The sequence below is a fragment of the Eubalaena glacialis genome, chromosome 18, assembly GCF_028564815.1.
Source record: "Eubalaena glacialis isolate mEubGla1 chromosome 18, mEubGla1.1.hap2.+ XY, whole genome shotgun sequence".
Lineage (NCBI taxonomy): Eukaryota > Metazoa > Chordata > Mammalia > Artiodactyla > Balaenidae > Eubalaena > Eubalaena glacialis.
In genome coordinates this window covers 14,516,328-14,542,579 of record NC_083733.1, presented here as the reverse complement: position 1 = coordinate 14,542,579, position 26,252 = coordinate 14,516,328, and the positions used below count along the sequence as shown (strand labels likewise).

At 46.0% G+C, this 26,252-nt stretch overlaps 1 protein-coding gene across 5 annotated transcripts; it reads left to right on the top strand.

Annotated features, from left to right (window-relative positions):
• The first annotated feature begins 8,756 nt into the window (after nt 1-8,756).
• Nucleotides 8,757-22,957, top strand: ZNF23 (zinc finger protein 23). 5 transcript variants are annotated; one of them, XM_061172905.1, is made up of 5 exons: nt 8,757-8,805; nt 14,557-14,621; nt 16,853-16,979; nt 17,632-17,745; nt 20,686-22,957. In XM_061172905.1, exons 2-5 carry the CDS (start codon nt 14,589-14,591, stop codon nt 22,485-22,487), a joined length of 2,076 nt encoding a protein of 691 aa, XP_061028888.1. In that variant the 5' UTR covers nt 8,757-8,805; nt 14,557-14,588; the 3' UTR covers nt 22,488-22,957. The 5 variants fall into 5 exon arrangements, with proteins under 5 accessions (XP_061028888.1, XP_061028889.1, XP_061028887.1 ...); XM_061172906.1 differs by having other exon boundaries at nt 8,758-8,805; nt 16,802-16,979; XM_061172904.1 differs by lacking the exon at nt 8,757-8,805 and adding an exon at nt 8,901-9,271.
• Nucleotides 22,958-26,252: the final 3,295 nt, after the last annotated feature.

The following is a 26,252-nucleotide window of genomic DNA, read 5'->3' as shown; positions in this document are numbered from 1 at the left end:
ATGTGAGTGGTGACAGGTAACTCTGAGACTGAAAATCTGGAGGAAAAGAGACAAGGTATGGAAGCATCTGGAGAGGTGGGGCAAAGGCGGTTTCTCCGTGGAGAGGAGTAAATAAACACAAGTATAAAGGCCCAGGTGAGGGGTTGGCACGAAAGGTGGCCTGACGGCACGTGGATCAAGGGCCCCGACTCAGGAGGTGCCCTGAGTAGGGCTTCTGACCCGGCGGCTGCAGTTCGGGCCGGGGAGGAGGGGGACGCGTGGGTCACCAGCCCTTGTTCTGACAGATCCTGGGAAGGAGCGGGTCAGCTCCTGGCTGATGAGCCCGGGGAGGGACTGGATCTGTGTGGCCTGATCAGGAAAGGGGGGCTCCTGAGTCTCAGCAGAGTCTTTGTGGGGAAGGGTCTTTTCAGGAATCCATTTCCCAGACACAGAGGGTGAGGGGATTTCTGGACCTTTAGGTCACCTTCAACATTGTCGAAAGGCAATGGGCTGTGACAGGAGGAAGGGGACATCCAGACCCTGGGCTGTGACAGGAGGAGGGGACACTCAGACCCTGGGCTGTGACGGGAGGAGGGGACACACAGACCCTGGGTTGTGACAGGAGGGACACTCAGACCCTGGGTTGTGACGGGAGGAGGGACACTCAGACCTGGGCTGTGACAGGAGGGAGGGGACATTCATACACCTTGGTCACACCCAGGACATCCTCACATCCTGTCCTCTGACCCCTAGCCCTGAGGTCACACTCAGAATGTTGTCACATCCTGTTATCTGACCACTGGATGCCATGGTCACAGTCAGGACATCCTCTGGTCCCCTGTGAGGGTCACTATTATTCCTGTTATTATGATTCTAGTTTGGGGTTTTTCTCAATTCATATTTATGTCACATAAGAGCTTAGAAAACTGAGATCTTTATTTTGTAGTCAAAATCTTTCTCTCCTTAGGTCTTCTGGCTTTCAGCAGAAAATCATCAGCTTTTTAAGTCATTCATGTGGCTTCTGAGAAATGGGACTGCTGTGATTGATGTCTTGGCTGCAAAATACCCAGTCTGCTCAGAATATGGTAGAGAGATGAGGAAGCATGAGTATCCAAACAGTCTTATGAGCCGAATTAGATCTCCTAAAATTCACATGTTGAAATCTTAACCCCCGTACCTCAGAATGTGACTGTATTTGGAGATAGGGCTTTAGAAGATGTAATTTAGTTAAAATGAGGTCATTGGGATGGGTCCTAACTCAATTAAGAAGCAGAAATTAGGACACAGGCACGTACAGAGGGAAGACCATGTGAGGATACAGGGAGAAGGTTGCCATCTTCAAGCCAAGGAGAGGGACCTCAGAAGAAATCAACCCTGCTGACACCATTTTTTTTTTGGCCATGCCACGTGGCATGTGGGATCTTAGTTCCTGATCAGTGATCAAATTCATGCCCCCTGCAGTGGAAGCGAAGAGTCCTAACCACTGGACTGCCAGGGAATTCCCCAACCCTTCTGACACCTTGATCTCGGACTTCCAGCTTCCAGACTTGAGAGAAAAACTTCTTTGTCGAAGCCACCCAGACTGTGGTATTTGTAAATTCAGCCCGAGCAAACTAAAATACATAGGTATCCCCTGGAAGCAGAGTCCCATCTCTTCCCACACACAGGTGAAATGGTTGCCTTGAAAATGTGATATTTTTGGTCAGAGAAATGTTCAATTGGCTTCTCAGCTCCTGTGCTGATGTAATATGTTGGCAATATCTTTAGCATGTTTCCTAGAGGGAGGATCAGTGAATAAGCACCTTGATAAAGAAATAGCATCCAAATAAACAGGTGTTTCTTTTCACAGACGCCATCCATTGTGCATGGGAACAGTTCTTCTGGTCCATTTTCTTCTCTCTTTTTTTTTTTTTAAATAAATTTATTTATTTTATTTATTTATTTTTGGCTGTGTTGGGTCTTCATTGCTGCGTGCGGGCTTTCTCTAGTTGCGGTGAGCCGGGTCTACTCTTTGTTGTGGTACGCACGCTTCTTATTGCAGTGGCTTCTGTTGTTGTGGAGCACAGGCTCTAGGTGCACGGGCTTCAGTAGTTGCAGCACAGGGGCTCAGTAGTTGTGGCTCGCAGGCTCTAGAGTGCAGGCTCAGTAGTTGTGGCACACGGGCTTAGTTGCTCCGTGGCATGTGGGATCTTCCCGGACCAGATATCGAACCCATGTCACCTGCATTGGCAGGCGGATTCTTAACCACTGCACCATCAGGGAAGTCTATGTATCTATATTTTTAAAGGATCTTTTTGAGTAGTTTTAGGTTCACAGAAAAATTGAGAAGAAACAGAGATTTTGCACATTTGTTACAACTAATGAATCTACATTGACACATCATTATCAACCGAAATCCATACTTTAGAGTCTGTTCTGGGTGTTGTACATTCTATGGGTTTGGACAAATGTACAATGACATGTATCCACCATGACAGTATCACAGACAGCATTTTCACTGCCCTAATAAACCTCTGTAATATTATATTTTTAATTATAGAGATCATACACATTGTACAATAATATGCTTTTTTCAGTTGACTATCTTGGTCTCTACAGATCAATAAATTTTATCTCACCTAATACCTGAAACATGATATAAAATTTCCAAATGTTCCAATTATGTTTTTTATAGCTGGTTGTCCAAATTAGTATCTAATCCAGAACCACACAAGTGCTTGTGTTTCAATAATTTTTTATTTTTGTTTTGAACAGCTCTATTTCAGTCTAATAAGTACTTATCTCTGTTTCATTAAGGTTTAGTTCTGAGGTTTTATCTTGTTCTTTTGTTTGGAACATATTCTTTTGTTTCTTCGTTTTGCTTGACTCTCTGTTGGTTTCTATGCATTAGATAAAGCAGCCAGACTTAAAGGAGTGGCCTCCTGCAGGAGATGAGCCTGACCCAATCCTGCCTCACTCTTGTCTCTCAAACCTCAGTGATTGTCCAAGCAGCTTATTTTATTTTTAATGGCTCCTAGTAGTTGAGGGTGTGTTAAGACCAGTGTTCCAAAGCAGGGGAATCTCAGTCTGCACCTAGATTAAGGCTGATTGGAAGCCAGACCCTCAGGCAGAAGATTTTAAAACATGCAAATATAAACAGTGCTGTGGGGCTGAAAGCATAGGCCCCACGGCCACCAGAGCCAGGTGATGTAGAGGTGTCCCCTGGAGGCAGCCTCAGTTTTATAGACCCATATTTTTATTTCCCTGGTAACAAGCTAGTCATGATTTATTTTTATTTGGTAGTGTCTTATTTTTTTCAGTTAAGTTCTCTGAAATTATTTTTTATTTTTATTTTTTTTAATAATTTCCAATCTTTTTTATTTTTTTTAATTTCATATATTTTTGGCTGTGTTGGGTCTTCGTTGCTGCACATGGGCTTTCTCTAGTTGTGGCGAGCAGAGGCTACTCTTCGTTGCGGTGTGCAGGCTTCTCATTGCAGTGGCTTCTCTTGTTGCAGAGCACAGGCTCTAGGCACATGGGCTTCAGTAGTTGCGGCACACGGGCTCAGTAGTTGTGGCTCACGGGCTCTAGAGTGCAGGCTCGGTAGTTGTGGCACACGGGCTTAGTTGCTCCACGGCATGTGGGATCTTCCCGGACCAGGGCTCGAACCCGTATCCCCTGCATTGGCAGGCGGATTCTTCACCACTGTGCCACCAGGGAAGCCCTGAAATTATTTTTAATGCTATGAGTAAGCAAGCTCCAAATACCATAACTGAGGTTTGATGTTTGCTTCAACATAAAACTGATACATGACTACAGACCATTAGGAGACACTCAAAGTCAATCTAGGGATTTGAGACAAGTGGCTAGCAAGTTAAACCCTAAAGTTCACTATGGTCAATTTTCAGGATGCTGAGCCATTTTAAGTAATACAGACGAGATTTATGCAAAACCAGAGCACCAAACCGCAGTCTGAAAATATTAAACGGAAAATTCCAGAAATAAACAATTCATAAATTTTAAATTGTGAGCCTTTCTGAGTAGCGTGATGAAATCTCGCGCCCTCCTGCTCTGTCCCACCCGTTATTCACCTAGCAGCCGTCGTGGTTATCAAACCGACTGTCACTGTGTTACTGAACCACACTTCGGTCCACTTGCCCACGGACAGTAAAACCAATGTACTTGACACCGGGTTATGGTGAAGGAAAGTGCAGTGTTTATTGTAAGGCATCAGACAAGGAGTCCAGGACAGCTAATGTTCAAAAACACCTGAACTCCTCAGTGGGTTTCCGGGAGGCATTTTAAAAGGCAAGTTGAGCAAGGGGAGTCCCAGGGTAGGTGATCAGCTGGGACACAATTCTCTGATTGGTTGATGTGAGGTAAGAGGGCGGTGTCACAGGGGTTAACATTATCAATATTGAGGCTCCCGTTGGTCTGGGGGCTACGTGCTCATCATGGTCATCAAGTAGTTAACTTCTTCCATTTAGTGGTGGTTTTAGCATCTGTAAAACAACTCGGGAAATGTGCATCAGATACTGTTATCTAGGTACTTCACAGAGGAGCCAAAGCAGAGGACTTGGGGGGAGGGGTCTTTCCCGGGAAGGCCCCGTAGGTCCTGCTTGTTTACTACAGCAACACAGTGCTTGTGTTCAAGGAAGCCTTATTTTACTTAATAATGGCCCCAAAGTGCAGGAGTAGAGACGCTGGCAATTCGGATATGCCAAAGAGAAGCCATAAAGTTCTTCCTTTAAGTGAAAAGGTGAAAGCTCTTGACCTAGTAAAGGAAAAAAAAAAATCCTATGCTGAGGTTGCTAAGATCTAGTAAGAACAAATGTTCTGTCTATGAAATTGTGAAGAAAGAAAAAGAAATTTGTGCTAGTTTTGCTGAACCTCAGGCTGCGAAAGATATGGCCACAGTGTGTGATAAGTGCTTAGTTAAAAGATGGAAAAGGCATTAAATTTGTATAATAAAATATTTAGAGAGAGAGGGCACATTCACATAACTTTTATTACAGTATATTGTTATAATTGTTCTATTTTACTATTAGTTATTGTTGTTAATCTCTTACTGTGACTAATATATAAGCTAAACTTTATCATAGGTATGTATGTATAGTAAAAACTTTATACATAGTGTCCAGTACTATCCTTGATTTCAGGCATCCATTGGGGGGGTCTTAAAACATATCCTCCACAGATAAGGGGGATATACTTATATGCTTAGGTATTTAATATTTTTTCATGCTCTTATAATGGAATTCATTTTAAAATTCATTTGCAAATTCTTTTGTTGTAAGTACATGGAAATACAATTTTTGTTTATTGATCTATCCAGGGACCTACCTAGCTAAAATAATTTACTAATTCTATCAGCTTGTATGCAGATTCTTTTGACTATTTTTTTCATCTACATGTTCTTGTAAACCACAAATAATAATAGTTTTATTAAAAAAAACAAAAAACAGGGACTTCCCTGGTGGCGCCGTGGTTGGGAGTCTGCCTGCCAATGCAGGGGACACAGGTTCGTTCCCTGGTCCGGGAAGATCCCACATGCCGCGGAGCTGCTAAGCCCGTGCGCCACAACTACTGAGCCTGCACTCTAGAGCCTGCGAGCCACAACTACTGAGCCCTCGTGCCACAACTACTGAAGCCCGCATGCCTAGAGCCTGTGCTCCGCAACAAGAGAAGCCACAGCAATGAGAAGCCCACCCACCACAACGAAGAGTAGCCCCGCTCGCCGCAACTAGAGAAAGCCCGCATGCAGCAACAAAGACCCAGTGCAGCCCCCCAAAATAAGTAAATAAATAAATAAATAAATTTAAAAACAAAAACCAAAAAAAACCAACCAGGGCACGTGACATAAAACCGGGCATGTGACTATATGTCTCCACATAGTAAGTTGAATGATCTGCTAATTTAATTCACAATATCAATAAATAAAGGAAGATTTTATAATATTGAAACATCCTTGAACTCTTGGAATGAACCCCAACCAGGCTCTTATTTCTTTCCCACAATTTTCAAGAGGAGATACAGGCAGAACCATCTTTACTCTGTCATCTTAAAACTGGAAACAGCAAAAGAGATTTTTTAATGTGAGAAGACCGTCAGTTTCCCCTAGCAGGCAGGGAGGAAGGGCTCTGGGGAAGCCCTGGGATTTTGAGGACAGAGGGTCCAGGAGAATAAGCCTTAGATCTGAGTGTGAATAAAAGTGGCTATAGTCCCAGCATAGAGATGGACTTGCAGAACACTGAACTATTGTGTGATTCTTTTCACCAGTCCTTATTTCTAGGGGTATTAGCTAGGATTTGGGCTGCTAGGGCTGATATAGCAGCTCCATGACTCTTCCTTCTGGCTGCTCTGTCATCTCCAGGGGCCACATCCTCATTCATAGTCCAAGATGCTCACACCCCTGCCAGCATTCCCTGGCTGAGGGGCAAGGGAGAGCATGCCCCTACTCTTTAAGAGCAAAGCACTGCTTTTTCTTACAGCCCATTTGCCAGAAGTTACTCACATGTCCACACTTTGCTATAAAGGGGGCTGGTAAGTGTGTTATTTTTTCTGGACTGTCTTTGCCTTGCTAGAGATTCTGTTACATATAAGAAGGGAAGAACAGAGGTTGGCAGACGAGGAGTGGTCTCTGCCTCTGCAGGCCTTCTGTAGAGCCTTAGAAACTTGGCATGCACCTGTCCTAGCACTCTTAGTAGTAGAAGATTCATGATTATTTAGGAGGACTTATTTTTTTGTGTGTAAAATTAGGCAACTGGTTTATGATCCAACACTTGGGGCCATCATTTCTGTGACACTGTGATCTAATTCCTTACTTCTTTAGACGAGTCCTCATTCCTAGCTAAAGGTCTGCTTTGTGAGTCTAGGAAGAAGTGGAAACAGCAGTCCTTGCCAAGAGCAATGTAATCCCCAGCTATCACTGTGCCCAATCATGAGACCACTTTCCTATCTGAAGGAGATGAGCCATATAAAGTGCTCATTTTGGGCAACAGTGATGATCAGAGTCAGGGCAAAGCAGAGAAGAGCTCCTGGTCAGTGTCATGATCCCAGGCATAAGACGTATCCTACCTCTAGTGGCACAGAAATAAAGAAAGCTTCTACCCAGGAGTTGGGGCTGAAGCCTTTGGATCATGTCAGCAACCAACGTTTACTGCACACCTCCTTTGCGCCAGGCCTTGTGCTCTAGCTGAGGACAAAGGTGTTGAACAAGATAGATATAGCTCCTGCTCCCTGGAGGGATCAGAGAAAACAAGAGATTTAAATAAACTGTCACCATTGAATAATTACACATGTGCCATGTACTGAAAAGTACAGGGTGATGTTGGCATGTGACTGGGGACCTGCCTTATTCTGGGTGGTCAGGGAAGACTAGCTTCCCACGGTAAATGGGATATGAGCTGAGACTTCAAGTAACAGTCAAGACAGAGGGTGAGAATGGGAAGGGCATTCTAGGCTTAGAGAACAGCATGTTCAGCAAGTGGGGCTGGAGTTGAGAGGAGAATGGGAGTGCTACGAGGCTGGAAGACAGTGAGGGCTGGCCACCTTCCAGTGCAGCTGAAAGAAGAAAGGCCAGCTCTGTCACGGTTGGGAGGGAACTTAAGGGTGGTCAATCCAGTGGCTTTTGGTGCTGTCCCCCTCCCCCAGGCCTCATTTTGGAATTTTACGGGGCCATTTTTGTCACAAGATTTGGGGGTGTTGGATGGGAGCCAGGAGTACCACAAATCCTGCAACGCACAACACAGACCTGCCTATTGAAAAAGTTTTCACAGACTTTCATATGTCTTCCTGAACATTCACATAGGTAAAAACTGTTTATAAATTACCTGAATCTAGAGCTTTTTAAAAAAAAATCAAGGTGAACACAGTGTATTTTTGCACAGTTTTAACATAGCTGAGTCTCCAGAAATATAACTACTGTATAATCAAGAGAAGATTCTGTGATCACCATTTTTTTTTTTCTTTGCATTGCTGCCCGTCTTGCAGGCTCTAAGTTCCTGGACCAGGGATCGAACCCGTGCCGTGCCCCCTGCAGCTTGGATGAGCTGAGTTCTAACCACTGGACAGCCAGGGAAGTCCCTGTGCTCACCATTTTAGATAACAACTTGTGATTTTTGAAATACCAATATGAGATACAGCACTGTGGCATTCAGGCACGTTCTATGTGTAGAGGCAAATTATCTGACCACTTATTAGGTCTCCTATACCAGTCACGACCAAACATTTACATTCTGAAATATATATTTTAAATTATAATTTTCCTTTTATTTCTCCTTTATTACATAAATGTTAGCACATAACATTACTTTTTATAATGCAGGTTGTTTATATTGTCTATGATCTTCTAAGCCATTACCTATGAGTTTCATGACAGGAGAGTCCGCTGGTCATTAGGAAATATTTGTTCCAGAAAGGGGGCCTTGGGTTTGACAGCATTCGATCCAGGCGTCCAGTCCGGAAACTCCCAAATCTGGTTGCACTGCAGCTTTACTAAGATACAAATCCCCGGCGCCACCCCTGGTTTGGGCCCAGCGCTCGCCACATTCTTGTCTTCCCTAGCTCACCGCGAGGAGCAACTGCTTTCTCGTTGGACGCGCAGCGGGGAGAAAGGAGCCAGGCTTCCGAGTACCAGGGCTTCGGCTGCAGGGGGCGGGGCCAGAGCACCGCCGAGAAGGAGCGAAGGTGCTCCTAGAGAGGCTCGGCCGGGGCCTGGTGACGCACTTCCGGCCGCGCCGCCGAGCAGCCCGCTGCGGAGGTGAGTATGGGCTGCGGGAGGCGGGGGCGGTGCCTGCCTCCGAGGCCCTGGGTGCGGCTGGGACGCTCCTTCCCCCTGCGTTGGCGGTGGGTTTCCTGTGTGTGTGTGGGGGGGGGGGGGGCGTTCTTCCCCGGTTCTTCTCCCCATCCTCGACTCCCACTTTGGACTTGGTGGCCGATGAATGACGTTCCGTCTCGTGGAAGGCGAAGCCCGGGTTACTGCCACAGCCACGAAGCCCCGAGCATTTAGCACTTTGGGGAAGATGCTACTCGCCTTTTGGGAACTTGTGTTGGAGCAGCCAGGGGGTGGAATATTTGCAGGGGTGAAGCGGCCTGTGGTGATATGATGAGTCTTTTGACATGCTGAGGTCGTGCAGGGGCTTTTACCTGCAGGTTTTATGCATTTCAAGTATGGACTGTATGCGCCCCGCCTCCTAACACAGGGTGTGAATCGAGGCCAGTGGGGGAGCAGAAAAAGCAGAGCCCCTCCAGGCCACAGAAGAAGCCCGACTTTTGAGGGCACTGTCTTCTGGAGCCGTGTCAGTTCCAAAAGGTAACCCGGCCCAACTTCTCTTGGGCGGTGGGATGACAATGACCTGGGAATGATTTTTACAATGTAGAATATACTGATTTGCTTAGTCCTAGTATACACAAAAAATAGTTCCAGAATGACTCATTCATACCCTCATGACAGCAAGTTTACAAAAAAATATACTATAAAACAGTAATGAAAACATGAAGTGTGGCTAGTAATGTATTCAGAGGAAATTTTGTGGCCTTATAGGTTTTAATTACCAAATAGGAAAGAATGAAAATAGATTTAAAAAATCATGCAACCTCAAGAAGTCTTTGGCTACAGGTCTTTTTAGCCTTACAGAATTTAGTTAAAATACTGTTTTGCAGAGTTACTTAGTTCTTTTCTTTCCCACCACTTCAGTGTGGTTATGGTGTGGTATAGTTAGGCTTATTTACTGTTGTTTGTATTTTTTGGATGTCGCACCCCCCCATCCCATTCTGGTTGGTTGATATTTATACATATGTATAGATAGATAGATAGATAGATACAGGTATAGATATGTGAAACATTACTGTGGTTATGAAAGTCAGAACAAAAAGGCACAGAGAAGTATCATTTCCTTCTGCTCTGTTTCCCTCCATCCTGTTTCTGTTCCCAGGTTCCTTTCACCTACTTCCCATCCACACCTGAGGCCCCTATTCTTCTTAGTTTCTTGTTTTTCCTTATATTTCTTTTTGCACAAATCACCAGATACACATGTATTTTTTATACTCCCTTTTTTTCTTACACAGAAGATAGCACACTACCTTTTGCACATTGAAAATCATTTCATATCATAAGATAAGTATGTATATTTTAAATGTTATGTATACAGAAGATTGCATCTAGCATGGCATTTATGGAGCATAGTAGTAATGTGAGCACCCATTAAACACACCACACCATTAAGAAGGAGAACACTGCCCATATGGCTGCATCTGTCTGTGTGCTCCTCCCCAACCCAGTTCCCACATTCTCACCCCAAGAGGTAACAGCTCACTTGAATTTTGTGTTAATCATATTTTTGATTTTTGATAACACATATCATATTTGTGTTAATCATATTTTTAAAAATAATTTTTATCACATATACATGTGTCTGTAAATAATGTGATTAATTTTGTTTTTGAGCTTTATGAAGATGGCATCATGGTGTCTGTAGTCTTCTGGGACTTGCATGACTCAATATTATGTTCCTAAATTCATCCATATTGTGTGTGTAGCTGTGAGTCATTCATTTTTGCTACTGGGTAATGTTCCATTGTAAAAATGGTATGACAGCTTATTTGTGTATTCTCAGTGGACATGTGAGTTGTTTCCAATTTTTTGCTATTAAAATACTGCTGATAATGAATAATTTTGTATGTATATCACCTACATATGAGAGTTTCCCTAGGGTATAAGTTTTAAAATTTAGGCATGAATATTGAATTTATCCAATACCTTTGACATCCACTGAGGTGGAGAGTATGTTTTTCTTTGATTTATTAATGTGGAAAAGTACAATCTGTGCTAATATTGAACTTTACTTGCATTCATAGGATGATCCCTCTTAGTCATGATATGTCACATTAAGGAACTACCGGAGTCTAGTCCTCAATATTTAGGATTTTTGCATCAGTATTCATAAATGAGACTAGTTTATGGTTTTTGTATCCGTATTTTGCTGGCATCATAAAAAGGGCTGGGAAACTTATTTTGCTGTTCTCTGCTACAGTTTAAATAGTGTTAGAATTATTCATTTCTTAAAGATTTGAAAGGCTTTTCCCATGATACATAAGGGCTCAGTGTTTTGTGAGAGTTCACTCTTTCCTGGCTCTCTAAACAATTAGGTAAAAGTAATCATGGGTTATGGAGAAAAATCTATATAATAAAATTGGTAGAGTTGATTTATTAGATTCAGATAGATTATACGTTCTTCCATCACAGGATAAGTTTTCTTTTTTTAAATTTATTTTATTGGAGTATAGCTGATTTACAGTGTTATGTTAATTTCTACTGTACACAAAAGTAATTCATTTATTTATGTATATGCACATATATATATACACATTCTTTTTCATATTCTTTTCCATTATGGTTTATCACAGGATATTGAATATAGGTCCCTGTGCTATAAAGTAGGACCTTGTTGTTTATCCATTCTATATAAAATAGTTTGCATCTCCTAGTCCCAAACTCCCAGTCCATCCCTCCCCCACCGCCCTCCCCCTTGGCAACCACAAATCTGTTTTCTATGTCTGTGTTTCTCTTTCACAGATAAGTTCATTTGTGTCATATTTTAGATTCCACATATAAGTGATATAATATGGTATTTGTCTTTCTCTTTCTGACTTACGTCACTTAGTACGATAATCTCTAGGTCCATCTATGTTGGAATAAGTTTTCTTTTTAAGCATCCATGGAATATTTTTAAAATGGACACTGCAGCCACAAAAAAAAACCTTTAAAAATCTGTAAAGCAGAAGTAAACAGATCAGGTTACTTAAACACCATGCAATAAAGCCAGACAATAAATTAACAACAACAAATTATCCTAAACAGTTCTTTGTCCAGAGACAAAACACAGTTGCTGACGAGTTATAAAATAGTAATTAAAATATGAAAAGCCTCTGGAATGTAGGGAATAATGTATTCAGAGGAACATTTATAGGTTTAGATTGCTACACAGGAAGAATGAAAATGAATGAATCATGTAGCCTCAAGAAGGTAGAAAAAAGGTTTTTGTAGTCTAGCTTCCCCCGAAAGCAGAACATAGGACAGAGATTTGTGTGTGGGCAGTTTATTTGGGAATGTAGTCCCAGGGTCAGAGTGAAAGACAAGGAGAGTGAAACGGAGAAGGAGGGACAGCCAATACAAGGATGCGCTGTCAGGCTGGCCCCTCCACAGGCGACTGGTGCTCTGACTTGCAGGATCTTTGAGGAGCCTTGGAATCTCATGGCTGCCCACATGGAGGACTAAAGGGGGAAACGTTTATCCACTGACCTCTGTCTCCTGTTGGTCAGTGGTAGCATCACAGGCATTAACTCCCCTGTCCTTCAGGACCCAGCAGGTGTCCGCAGATGTCCCACACAGGACAGAGAAGCCCCAGGGCAGGAGCCAGGTATGTGTGGTGTAGACCCTTGAGGAGGCATTTGTAGGTTGTACTTGTGCAAAGCTGGTCAAAGCCTCTGGAACTGGACTAAGAGTGGACAAGAGGATTTGGTGAGGTACATAAGGTGTCTCGTACGGAGCTAAAGAAACAAATTTTAAAAAGCAGAGCTTAATTAAAAACAAGTAGAGGGGGCTTCCCCAGTGGCACAGTGGTTGGAAATCCGCCTGCCAATGCAGGGGACACGGGTTCGAGCCCTGGTCTGGGAAGATCCCACATGCTGCGGAGCAACTAAGCCCATGCGCCGCAACTACTGAGCCTGCACTCTAGAGCCCATGCTCCGCAACAAGAGAAGCCACCACAATGCGAAGCCCGCGCACTGCAACGAAGAGTAGACCCCGCTCTCCGCAGCCCGTGCGCAGCAACAAAGACCCAATGCAGCCAAAAAAAAAAAAAGGCGCCAAGAAAACAAGTAGAGGGACTTCCCTGGTGGCGCAGTGGTTAAGAATCCGCCTGCCAATGCAGGGGACACGGGTTCGAGCCCTGGTCTGAGAAGATGCCACATGCCGTGGAGCAGCTAAGCCTGTGCACCACAACTACTGAGCCTGTGCTCTAGAGCCTGTGAGCCACAACGGCTGAGCCTGTGTGCCACAACTACTGAAGCCCGTGTGCCTAGGGCCCGTGCTCCACAACAAGAGAAGCCACCACAAGGAGAAGCCCACGCACCGCAACAAAGAGTAGCCCCCGCTCACTGCAACTAGAGAAAGCTTGAGCGCAACAACGAAGACCCAACGCAGCCAAAAATAAATAATTAATTAATTTTAAAAAACCAAACAGGTAGAAAAGGGAGTGGTGTTCTAAATAGAAAAGCTGGTTTTTTGAAAATAAAACAACATTAAACTAGATAAACCATGGTTCAGCCTAATGTTATTAGTCTGCTTGGGCTGCCATAACAAAATACCATACACTGTCTGGCCTAAACAACAGAAATTTATTTCTCACAGTTCTGGAGGCTGGAAGTCCAAGATCAAGGTACCAGACGATTTGGTTCTTGGTGAGGCTGCAGGTGGCTGCCTTCACTGTGTCCTCACAGCAGAGACAGCTCTGGAGACTCTTCCTGTTATTAGGGTACCCACCCTATCAGATTATGACCTTGTTTAACCTTATTACCTCCTCATGGGTCCTGTCTCCAAATACAGTCACATTGGAAATTAGGGCTCCAACATACGAATTTTGGGGGGACACATTCAGTCCATAACATTAACTAAGGCTAAAAGGTCTAGAGAGTATATATATTCAGAGAAGAAGTAGGAAAAGCAAGGTATACCTCAAGGTATGGAGGAAATGAAAAAAATCATGAGCCACTGTTTCCCACAATTCTACACTCAAGTTTAAATTCTGGAAGATATAGACAATATTTTAGGAAAATATAAAATTTCAAGACTGACTTTGGGAGCACTAAAAATCAGAAAATAACCGGTCCATGTGGTCTTGAATACAATGAACAAGGAGTGCTGGGTCATGGGACCCTGGATGCTATAGTGACCCCCTCTCTCAGGAAGCTGAGGTCTTGGCTTCTTTGCCATCAGAAGGCTGGAAGGTATGAGGAGCCAGCCTGGTACCTCACTTGTGGCCTAGCTTCCTCACGGTAAACCTGGCCCGGGCAGGAGCCTAACCTCCCAAGATCTCTACAGAGGTATCAGGACTCTTGAGGGCAGTCAGCTGTGTGAGGGAACGGGCATATGGGAGGGAGCAGCTGTCCCTTTCTCCAGGAGGTGCCTCCCTGGGGCCTGACTCTGAGGCCTATGTGCTGGGGCTGCAGCCCCTCCAGCCTGGCTTCTCTTGCAGTATAATAGAGAGGGATGCTCATTTAGAGCATCGTGTTGCTACATGAGTCTTTGTTTTATTATTCTTTAGATTCTACCTGCACTTTATGCACACTCTTGTGTGTGTATGATATGTGTCAGAATTGTAAAAATCCTAGGGTTCCTGGCAGTGAGCGTCAACGTCATGGCTAGGAGGAGCCCTGGGCGCAGAGCCAGTGAACAGATCACTCCTTTCTTCCCATGGCAGCTCCTACTCGCACTTCTGTCTGGATGCTGGCTGCCTGCATCTCAGATCTTCTGTGAGGGGCTGTATTGTTCATGGTGGGGGTGGCTTGTCTCACACTTGTCCCCCTGTTTTCCCTCAGCTCCAGTCCTTCTCTGAGAGGGAGACCAGGTGATGGCAGCCATGCTCCTGACAGCCTGGCCCCAGGTGAGCTGTGGGTCCTTCAGCTCTTCCTCTGAGCAGTTTCACATTGAAGAAAACTGAGAAGGGAATCTGGTGAGCCTTGCTATGAAAGCTGGAGGGGCCCTCCATGCTTCTGCCTGCCGGACTGGAGCTTGTGGGAAGAGCGGTGATATGGAGGGATAGGGGCCAGAGACCAGGACAGGGAAGACAGAAGTGTCTGGAAGGCAGAAGTGTAGTCTTCTGCACACCAGTTTGCTTTGCTTCCCCAGCAGAGGGCTTTGGTGAATGAGAGACATGGAAGCTGCCCATGAATGGAAGAAGATAGCAGAGGACTAGGATTCCAGGGAGGGGGGTGTAGGTAAAGAGGAATAGCAGGACCAGATCCACATAAAGAATGGCTGTGCCTCTAATTCCAGGGGAAGGGGACATAAGGGGAGTGGGATCAAGGGAGGGAAAAAAGAAAGTCCTGTGTCTCATTGTGTCCTGGAGAGGCTTTCAGGGCTTGGGGTGCAGTGGCCAAGCTTTAGGTCTCTGATAAGAGCTCTGGATCCTCTCCCCCAGAATAACATGCAAATGAAAATTTCCGTATGATTTCAGGGATTTCATGGACCCCCTGATGCTCATCCATGGACCTCCATGGGCTACAGTTTGGGAATAATCATAGTCACAGTAACTCCAGTTACACCATTTGAGGCTTACTATGCTGCAGGCACCATACTAAGCCCTTTACATGGATCACTTAGTCCTGACAGCCGCCCTGGGAGATAGGCGCTGTGTTGTGTTCATTCTACCACGAAAGAAACAAAGGCAAAGGGGAGTGAAGTGACTTGTCATTGTGTGACTTAACTGTTCAGCCCTATGACACGTGTGGAGCCAGTGAAGTTAACGTGGTCAGCTTTCTGATGGCTGTGTGGGGAATAATTTGAGGAGAGATTTAAAAGCAAGGTGACTACTTCACAAAGAGTCCTATTGGTCTAGGTGACATTGGCTTCATTAAGGCAAGTAGTTGCTAAAGAGGGAGATCCAATTCAAGTAATGCTTAACATAAAAATCTCTAGGAGGAAGAGTCAAAAGATTGGGGTGGGGTAAGGGGGAGGGAGGAGTCAGGAACGAATCCCCAGGTTTCTTTCCTGTGCGGATGGTGGTGGGTGACACCAGCTGAGGTTTGAATTAAGGAGGAGGCACCAGTTGTGGGCTAAAAGGGGATGGTGGGCGACAGCGAAGGCATTTAATTTTGTACAGAGAATTTCTTGTCTTATCCAAGTCACACGATGAATGACTCACAGAAGTGCCCACAAGTTGGACTAGAATTGTTGATGGGTGGAGGCCAGTAGAATCAAGCAAGACAGGTCCTGGCAGAGAGCAGTTGAGAGGCAAATCGCTGCCAGTGTGTCCCCAAGGTTGTTACAGAAGGCCGAGGTGGGTAGAGCGAGAGCAGCTAGAAGTGGCAGCTGCCCAGAGGGGAGGAGGTGGGCCTGGGAGCGGCTCAGCCATCAGCCCTGATGGTGGAGCCTGTGCTGAGTGCCGAGTGCCGAGTGATGCAGAGGAGCAGCTGAAAAGATGGCTGACCTCCCTTCTTTCCCAAACCTTCTTGGAGAGACAGTGAAGTCTTGGGTGAAGTCGGACAGGATGAGGCTTGACTGGGAGAGGGTAACAGAAAATGGGTTTTCAGCGAGAGCCATTTGGAAGCAGGATGGGCTGCCTGCTCTCACCTCTCCCTCCACCTCCGCGGTGCCCAGCCGATCTGGGCAGCACTGAGCTTCCTCTACTGAAGGCGCTGGAGCAGAGGCTATGCAGCCTTTTGTAGGGGGTCCATGATAGAAATCAGGTGGGGCTGGGTGAGATGGAAGCCATGGCTGTTCTTTGGGCGGGGCTTGAGGGTGAGGGTGAGGGCGAGGGTGAGGAAGTGGGAAAGCCTCTGGGTGGGTCCAGAGCTGCTTCCACCAGTGAGGGCATGGCCTGACTGAAAGAAAGCAGTTGCGTTAGGGGAACTTGGTCATGGGAGGTTTTTTTCTTTCATCTCAACTTATGTCATCCTTTGTAAGTGTGAAATATGGCATGAGGTTTCTCTGCTGTGAGCCAAGTCAGATATTCCATGCTTTACCTTCCAAGTGTTTTTCTCAAATCTTTCCCCCTGTTATTAATTTTGTGCTCTTCACAAGCCCCTCCTCAAGCCCTCATACTGCCCTCTGCCCCTCACCTAGGGCATGAGCCATGGAATTGGCCCCTAGGGCAGCAGGAACCTGTTGTTTCAGAAGTCGGTGACCTTTGAGGACGTGGCTGTGTACTTCACCCAGACGGAGTGGGATGGCCTGTCCCCTGCACAGAGGGCTCTGTACAGGGATGTGATGCTGGAGAATTATGGGAATATGGCCTCCCTGGGTAAGGCCTTTCTCCCCCGGGGACTCAGACTCTGCTGATTAGGGTTTCCTGGCTTCTTTTCCCCTTACTGGTTGCAGGTGGGGCCTCTGGTAATCCTTTACTGAGTGGGAACCCCAGGGGCTGATTCCTAATCCCCTAGACCCGGGGTTGCTAGGAAGGGTGAACCCCAAGCCCTTTTTGGGCCAATATAGGACTTTACTGGGACTGGTGTGCACTCTTGATCCACCTGATAGAGGCTGTGTTTTGGACACAGAGTGGAAAAAAAGTTACTTCCTGTTCTACAGCATTACCTTCAGGTTCCCCCTCACCCTACCTGGATCTCTTGAGTGTTTCCAAGGATCTCGGTGTACTTGTAATATTTTAGGCCCTGGTCAAAAAATGGTACCTATCCCTTTAGGCAGAATCTCCCTGTTTGCCCTGCATGAGGTCTCACAGTCCGGGCCCTCCCCAACTCCTCCCGCATCTTCTCAAGCTTCTTCCTCCCACCCCACCCCCCCCCCCCCCGCCACCACTTTCCCATAGTTCTTAGGCACGGGACCCTCTGGGGCTCTTTCCTTCCCTCCCCATTGCTGACACAATCTGAGAAGAGGTTTAGGAAATCAGCTGTGGGAGATTATTCACCTATCTTTCCTATTTCCTTTCCCCAAAACAGGATTTCCCCTTCTCAAACCTACTGTGATCTCACAGCTGGAGGGAGGAGGTGAGCTGGAGGGCCCATCTCCACTGGTCTCTGGAACAGGCACAGGCCCCCAGGGCCTCTGGACTGGTAAGGTGGCACACATTGCCCATTATGCTGGAAAGTTTAACCCTTTAGGAAGAAAGTCAGCTTTAGCAACATATAAGCGTGCCACATTTATTAGCTAACCATACAGAGTAACATTTAAATTTTTTTTAAAATTTATTTATTTATTTATTTATTTTTGGCTGCGTTGGGCCCTCGTTGCTGCACGCGGGCTTTCTTTTTTTTAGTCGCAGAGAGTGGAGGCCACTCTTGGCTGCGGTGCGCAGGCCTCTCACTAAGGTGGCTTCTCTTGTTTTGGAGCACAGGCTCTAGGCACGCGGGCTTCAGTAATTTTGGCACATGGGCTCAGTAGTTGTGGCTCGCGGGCTCCAGAGCTCAGGCTCAGTAGCTGTGGCACACGGGCCTAGTTGCTCCACAGCATGTGGGATCCTCCCAGACCAGGGCTCGAACCCGTATCCCCTACATTGGCAGGTGGATACTTAACCACTGCACCACTAGGGAAGCCCCATTTAAATAATTTTTGATGTTTTCTAGACATGGGAACAGTTGAGACCTTTCTGACTATTTTCATAGTTTGCTATTTCTTTCTAATTCCAAGAAGAGATCTTTTTTCAAATGCTTTATTGTAATTATTTTCAATCCTAATTTTGGAATTCTACCTTTCTCAGACAAAATGAATGGATTCAGTACTTTTTTTGGGTCCTTGCTACTTTCTAAGCACTGTCCACTTAATGTGAAGGATACAGAATTAAAAGTCTTTTTACTTAGACTTTGGAGTAGACTTTCTGAGTTCCAATCCCAACTGTACTACTTCCTAGTTGTGTGACTTTGAGCAGGTCAATTATCTGCATTCTCTAAGAGTTAGTGTTCTCACCCTTGATAATGGAATAATAACTATAAAATGAGGTAATGGTGCTAGGTTTGATGATAAAATGAGATAACATGTACCAAGTGCCTAGCTTATAGTGTGTGCTCAGTTAAATTCTGTTTTTATTATTATTATTACTATTATTATTATTATTTTGGGGGTGAGAAAGCTGTATATAATAAGCTGTAGGAAATAAGGTGGGAGGAAGTAATGCTATCAATTTGGTGCTTCTCAAAAGATGAACAAACTCATCACCTGGGCGTCTTGCAGATGTGCAGATTGTCATTCAGTTAGTTTGGGGCAGGGCCAAGATTCTGCATTTCTGTTAAGTTCCCAGGTAATGCCAGTGCTTCTGGTTCCCAGACCACTCTTGAAATAGTGAGGTTCTCATTGGCTCACGCAGAGTAGCTGCCAGGTGATTTCCCATCTCCCATGAGGCCCAGCTTTACTTCCTGCCTTTGGAGCCCATAAGATACTCTTGCATCCTTTTGATGAATCCTCTTTTTTGAAAAGATGGTTTCAGTGGCTTTTTGTTCCTTGTAATCATTCAACCATATGTTCACTGACCAAGGAAGACATGTTTTGGAAATGGAGAGCTTAAAGTGCTTGACATATAGAGGGGGATGAAAGTGATATTGTGGAGATTCTTAGTCAAAGAAGTCTGGATTTCATTCTATAGGCAGCAGACAGTCCTGAAGTCTTTGAACAACCCATCATGATGTCAGCTGAGGATAGAAACATTCATCTAGTCAGTGTATGTAGGTTAATTGGGGTCGGGAATCAAATGGGTTCTAGGCAGGCAGAAGGGGAAATCACAGGGCACAAGACCCATGTCAGCAGAGTTAATTTTTAAAAAAAATTTTCCAGGTAATTTGAATTTTTTCTTTGTAAGTTTCTGATACTACAGATGAATATTATTTCTATAATCAGGAAAAGACCAATATTATTTTGAAAATGGTTGCTAGGGAAATGCAGGTCATTTGGGTCTGTTGAGGACAATTATAATGAAATACTGGGGTAGGGGGCATATTACATGTGGTTGAGGAGAGATGAGAGATGAAAAAATAAAGGAAGCATTTTGGGGCCAATTTTGAGAAATTTGAGAATAAACGTAGAGATCATTAGCTCTACTAGGACTATGGGATTATAGAAAGACTAATAAGATTACAGAAAGAATTTTAGGGAGTGACCAATTTTAGGATTGAGGGAAGAGGTAGAAGGAAAGGCAAGGAGAATGCAGCAGTGTTCTGGAGGGGTGGGAAGAGATGGGATCAAAGGGATCAAATGGGCCTGAACAGAGCCTTTCTGAAGTAGAGAAAAAAGAAGTTAAAGGAGAAGTTTTGGAAAGCCTAGAGTTTAAGTTCTAAGAAAAGAAACAAGATTTGTTCCCATTTGCTTCCTAGTGCTAATACCTGCCATCCCTTGTTGCCGCATGTTATTGGATTCTGTGCCTTCTCCTTCTTAAGCAGTTTCCATTTTTATTAATAGGAACTGCAGAGTGTAGTAAAGTATGGTGTGATGGAAAGAATGCTGATCTGGCAGATAAGACCTAGAATTTTGTTCCACTGCTGTCACTTTTAACCTTCTTGTTACTGGTTATTGGTTTAGAGACTGGTGATCTTTTAAAATCATTACTTTAAAATTTGTAATATTGGTACATGCTCAAAACAGTATAAAAAGTGCATAAAGTGGGAGCAGTGGGGAAGTCTCCCAAACTTCCTGTGCCAGTTTGCTCAGTTTCTTGTGTATTCTTGCAGTAGTTTTCTAGGCATATTCAAATATATGTGTTTATGTCAGCCCTTTTTATTCTCCTTTACACAAGTGGAAGATACTCTACATACCATTTCTCAACTTGTTTTTCCACCTAACAGTGTATCTTTGACATCTTTTCATGTCAGTACATATAGATTTATTTCATTTTATAACAGCTGCATGTTATTCCACCTTATGGATGAATCTTAGATTCTTTGACCTAGTCTGGTGATTTTAAAGAGCCCCCCCCCCGATTACCCTGATCCTTTTTTCTTTCTATCACAGTTCTTTTTTTTTTCTAACATGGTTCTTACATGATATTTTATGTTTTCTGTTTTTTATAGTAAATATTGATATCCAGACTGACAATAATTTGACAGAGGAAATGTATGAAGAAAAACATAATACATCATTTGAACTTCAAAGGAACTCTTCCCAGGAAACAGACTTTTCAGAAACCTATATTCTAGAGAAACAGCAGGAAGTCCACTCGGTAGGAAGTATGGAGAAAGAAAACAGGAGTGTCATTGATGGGACAGTGAAAGACGATATAAGCCCCATGGAGGAGTGTTTCTTTAGGCAAAGTCCAAACTTGAATCAGTGTCATACCATCTCCACTGGAGAGCAGCCCCCTGAGTGTACAGGATTGGAGAAAGCCTTCAGCTTTGACACAAAACTTATTCAACATGAAATAATTAATTCTGGGGAAAGACCTTTCAAATGTGAAGAATTAGTGGAAAGCTTTAGGTGTAACTCTCAACTTAATCAGGATCAAGATAGCTACACTGGGGAGAAGCCCCATCAACCTAAGGAGTGTGGCAAAGCCGTTAGCGTTAATGCAAAATTAATTTGGCATCAAAGACTTCACAGTGGGGAGAAGCCCTTCAAATGTGTAGAGTGTGGAAAAAGCTTCAGTTACAGTTCCCATTATATCACACATCAGACTATCCACAGTGGGGAGAAGCCCTATCAGTGTAAGGTGTGTGGCAAAGCCTTCAGCGTTAATGGGAGTCTGAGTAGGCATCAGAGAATCCATACAGGAGAGAGGCCCTATCAGTGCAAGGAGTGTGGGAATGGCTTTAGCTGCAGTTCTGCATATATCACACATCAGAGAGTCCACACTGGAGAGAAACCTTACGAGTGTAATGACTGTGGGAAAGCTTTCAATGTTAATGCAAAATTAATTCAACATCAGAGGATCCACACTGGAGAGAAACCTTATGAATGTAATGAGTGTGGGAAAGGCTTCAGGTGCAGCTCCCAGCTTAGGCAGCATCAGAGCATCCACACTGGAGAGAGACCCTATCAGTGTAAGGAGTGTGGAAAAGCCTTTAGTAATAATGCAAAACTCATTCAGCATCAAAGAATTCACACAGGAGAGAAACCCTATGCGTGTACTGAATGTGGAAAAGCCTTTGGCGTCAAAGGGAAGTTAATCCAGCACCAGAGAATCCACACGGGTGAGAAACCCTATGAGTGTAAAGAATGTGGGAAAGCCTTCAGGTGTAACTCCCAGCTTCGGCAGCATCTGAGAATCCACACCGGGGAGAAGCCCTATGAGTGTAATGAGTGTGGAAAGGCCTTCAACGTTAATGCAAAACTAATGCAGCACCAGAGGATTCACACTGGGGAGAAGCCCTTTGAATGTAATGAGTGTGGGAAATGCTTTACTTCTAAAAGAAACCTACTTGATCATCACCGAATCCACACTGGAGAAAAGCCTTATCAGTGTAAGGAATGTGGGAAAGCCTTCAGCATCAATGCCAAACTAACTAGGCATCAGAGAATACACACGGGGGAGAAACCATTCAAATGTATGGAATGTGAGAAAGCATTTAGCTGTAGTTCTGACTATATTGTACATCAGAGAATCCATACTGGAGAGAAACCCTTTCAATGTAAGGAGTGTGGAAAAGCCTTCCATGTTAATGCCCATTTAATTCGGCATCAGAGAAGCCACACTGGGGAGAAACCCTTCAGATGTGTGGAGTGTGGCAAAGGCTTCAGCTATAGTTCTGACTGTATTATACATCAGACTGTCCATACTTGGAAGAAACCCTATGTGTGTAATGTGTGTGGGAAAGCCTTCAGGTTTAGCTTCCAACTTAGTCAGCATCAGAGTGTCCATAGTGAAGGAAAGTCCTAATGAGAAGGATGTAGAAAACTGTCAAGGTTAATGCTGAACTAGATCAAGTATCCTCAGATTCACCCTGGTGGAAAACCCTGAGAGAGAAATGGATATGGCAGAGTCTTCACAAGAAAACAAATCTTTTCCATTTTATTCAATTTTAGATCAAGAATGACAGCCAGTTTTAAAATAACATCCAAAAATAAATAGTTTGTTTTATACCCACAACCAATAGAAAATATAATGAAAGAAAATATCCCATTCCCAACAGCATCAAGAAAAGTTGATTTTCTAGATATAAACTTAGTAGGACCTATGTGGAGAAATTATAAATCTCTGCTGAGGGGCACAAAAGGAAAGTTAAATAAATGGGGGGGGGAGAGAGAGTGATACCTTGTTCTTAGATAGAAAAACTGATAAAGATACTACCTACCTAAATTAATTTATTGCCCTTTTACTTTTGACAACAAGCATGCATCACTTTTGTAAAGAGGAAAAACAATAAAGAGTTCCTTAAGGAAAAAATATGAGTAAATCTTTTTATTTTCATGGTATGGAGAAAACCTTTCTAAGCATCAGATGAAAGCCAGAAACCAACCATGAGGGAAAATATTGATAAATTGACTTCAAAATGAAATATTTATATTTTTGTTTTAAATAACCCCAAATAAGGTTAAAAGATAAAGCACAAAAAGTGGAAATACCTTTGTAAAATTTGTGATATAAAAGTGTAGTATCATACAAAGAGGTCTTAAATTATGAGAAAAATAAATGACAATAGCAAGCAGCTTTTAAAAAGATATAAAAATGACTAATAAAGGAAGATATTCAGTCTCAGTAGTACTCTTAGGAGTAAAAAATTAAAACATGCATACAGTCACACATAGGAAGCCCTCCAACCTCTCTCCCACTGACAAGACAAACACACAGACCCTCTTATAGACACACAGCGTATCCCCACAGCGCCCCTTTCCCCATACCTGCTGCTGTGCTCTCTGTAGCTCGGAGGCCCATGTTGGCTGGGAATGCTGTCTTGCGTACCTCAAAGGAGCCACTCCTGTCAGAAAGCTACTGATATGGTATAGGACCTCAGCAGAGTGTCCAGGGCCATTGTGTAAGTGACATTCCCCCCACCCCACCTGCATATGGGTGGAGGCAGATCCTGGAGCCCCCAGAACACAGAGGAGGGAGCAGAGTCCTTTCCCCTGACCATCTGGCCCTGCTCCTGTGAGCAGCTCCAGACCACACAAAGAGACCCAGAAGTGCCCTGGGCCATGGGGTCCAAGTCCTTCATTTACTTATAGAGAAACTGAAGACCAGAGACGGATGGCACTGCCCCTGGTCACACAGCAAATCAGTGGCTGAGGTGGTCCATTACCCAGGCCAGAGGAGAGGTCAGAAGGCCATGGCTTACCCCAACCTTCCTAGATCATGAATAGCCTCCAGATGGTCTCCAGATGTGACAGGGAAGATGGTGACTGGAAGTCCTGCCATCCTGGCTCCCAGTGGGGTTTGGCAGTTTGCTTGCTGCGGCAGGACCAAGGCAGGGACTGTAGGAGGGCTGAGAAGCACTGAGGACAGGACCAGATGTTCCAGATCTGCCACCAATGTCCTGTGTGACCTTGGCCTCTGGGTCTCGGGCTCTTTCTCAGTGCAGGGTGGGGGCTAGTCCCAGGGCTCAACACCCTTCTCACCCAGTCGGTCCCTGAAGGTTTTCTCCCTCTCTGTAGCTTTGTTACTGTCCACAGCAGGTCCTTCTGTTCAGATCCCAAGGATACGAGGGTGAAGAAGGCAGATACCCACAAAGTATCATGAAGTCACGTGGTCCCATGGCCCAGGAGTCCTGACACCCTGTAGTCTTGATGTTCACTACTCCAGCCAAGAGCTGCCTGGGTTCAGTGGAGGCCTTATGAGGACAAAGAGGAGCCATGGCTCTGGATACCCTTTTCCCCTCACAAAGGCACTTCTGTTCTGAAAGGGAGCCATGAGCCTGGAAAGGTCAGGATTAAAGCAAGTTTCTCCCTCAGTCCAGGTCAGCATGTTCTGTCCCTGCAGCACAGGGCACCCTCCCACCCTGGCCTGTCACCCTGGAAGGGGCCTCAGAGAACATCTGGTCCTGCCCTGTCCAGGTCAGGAGGGGAAACAGGCTCAGTGGAAAACGCGGCTGCTGCGGGGCCCCAGCAGGTCCGGGAAGCCTGGTGAGAGAGGTCCAAACAGGGCTGGGATGGTCCATGGGTGGGTGGAGACAGGGCTTGGGTGTCATGTGGGGGGACGAGAGACTCAGCACAGCTCTCCCTGGGCTGGCAGCCCTCTCCTGGTGGTGGGGCTGGGAGTTCTGAGGAGAGGCGCCTGGACGCTCTTCTGTCCTCTCTGCCTCTTAGGTCTCCATTCTCCCCAGACCACAACCGCACCCTATCTGCTATCCTTTCTCCTGACAAGGAACTGAGGACCCCCCCTTCCCTTACATAATCCATTCAATTCAGTTGAACATTTGCACGCCCTTCTACGGGCCGGGGTTTGCGAAGTCCCAGGGAACCTGAGATGGGGGAACCTCGGCCACGTCTCCTCTCGGCGAGCTCCCCGCAGCCCCTTCCGCCTGCTCTCGCGCCCCATTGGCACCACAGACCACGTGGTCTCAACAAATCCAACACCTCACGGGGCTCCTGAGGCTTCCGCCCCGGTCTGAGCCCGCTCCGCGGGGCCCTGCGTTTTGCGCCTGCTCCTGGGCTGCCCGCGGCCTGATCGTCGTCCCTCCGGCTCTGGCTTTCCCTCGGACCACTCGCCAGCCTGTGCACGCGCAGGCCGGAGCCTGGGAGGTTCCAGTGCTCGCGAAGCGTGGCCCCCACCTCCTCCCGGGCACTGAAATCCCACCCACGCTCAGCCCGAGCCAGCCTCCAGGAAGCCCTCCCGGCAGCGCGGCCGCACGCGCCTCTCCCGGCTGGTTTCCTCAGCTCGCCACGGTAAGGGGTCGTCTTGCCACAGGTTTGGCGCGTCTGCCAGCCGTGCGTGGCCCGGGCGCCCAGGGCCCACGTGCTCCAGGTGGGGACCCGAGGCTCTGGGTTCCACCTCCCCTACCCCGCCCTGGGCCACAGGCGCGCGGCACCAGCAGACGGGTGGCGGCCTCCGCCTGCCGCCTCCCTCCCCGCCGGCCTTGGGCGCACGCCTTCTCGCCCTGGGACCCCGTTTTGGCCTCGAAGTGAGACGGAGCGGGGAGGCCGGGCCTGCGCGTCCAGGGCCCTGAGGCCGGCGCTGTGGGCGCGAGAAGCCATTAGGAGGCACTGGGCCCCCTGCTGCCCCTGACGGCCGGTCCGCTCACTGCAGGGCGGGAAGGAAACGACCGCGAGACTGCCCGGGTTCCCCTCGGCGCGGGCCGGCTCTCCCTGCTCTGATCCCGCGGAGTCTCGCGCGCGGAGTCCTGGGGCAGCCGGTTTGAGCTCTCCGCGGAAAATCTCCTGTGGACCCGCGGGGTGGCGGGGGTGGGTGGGGGTGGACACGGTCTTAGAGGCCCGGGAGGACTGCAGGGATCCCTGACCGCGCGGAGCCGGGCTGCGGCCGGGACCCCGTGCCCTGAAGGCCAGTCGGAAGAACGCACACAACGCATTGCAAACTTTTCTTAAAAGAAGCACAGCCTACTCCCCTCCCCCCTCACCCATGAAATCTTGCTTAGAGGTCTATATTGTAAATGCACATATGTACAGCTGCTGTAGGACTGTGAGGAGGGGGCAGTTGCCAGCGGGCCCCTGGGAGTGAAGGCCAGGGGCTTTGCTTAAACGTCCCTTGGGA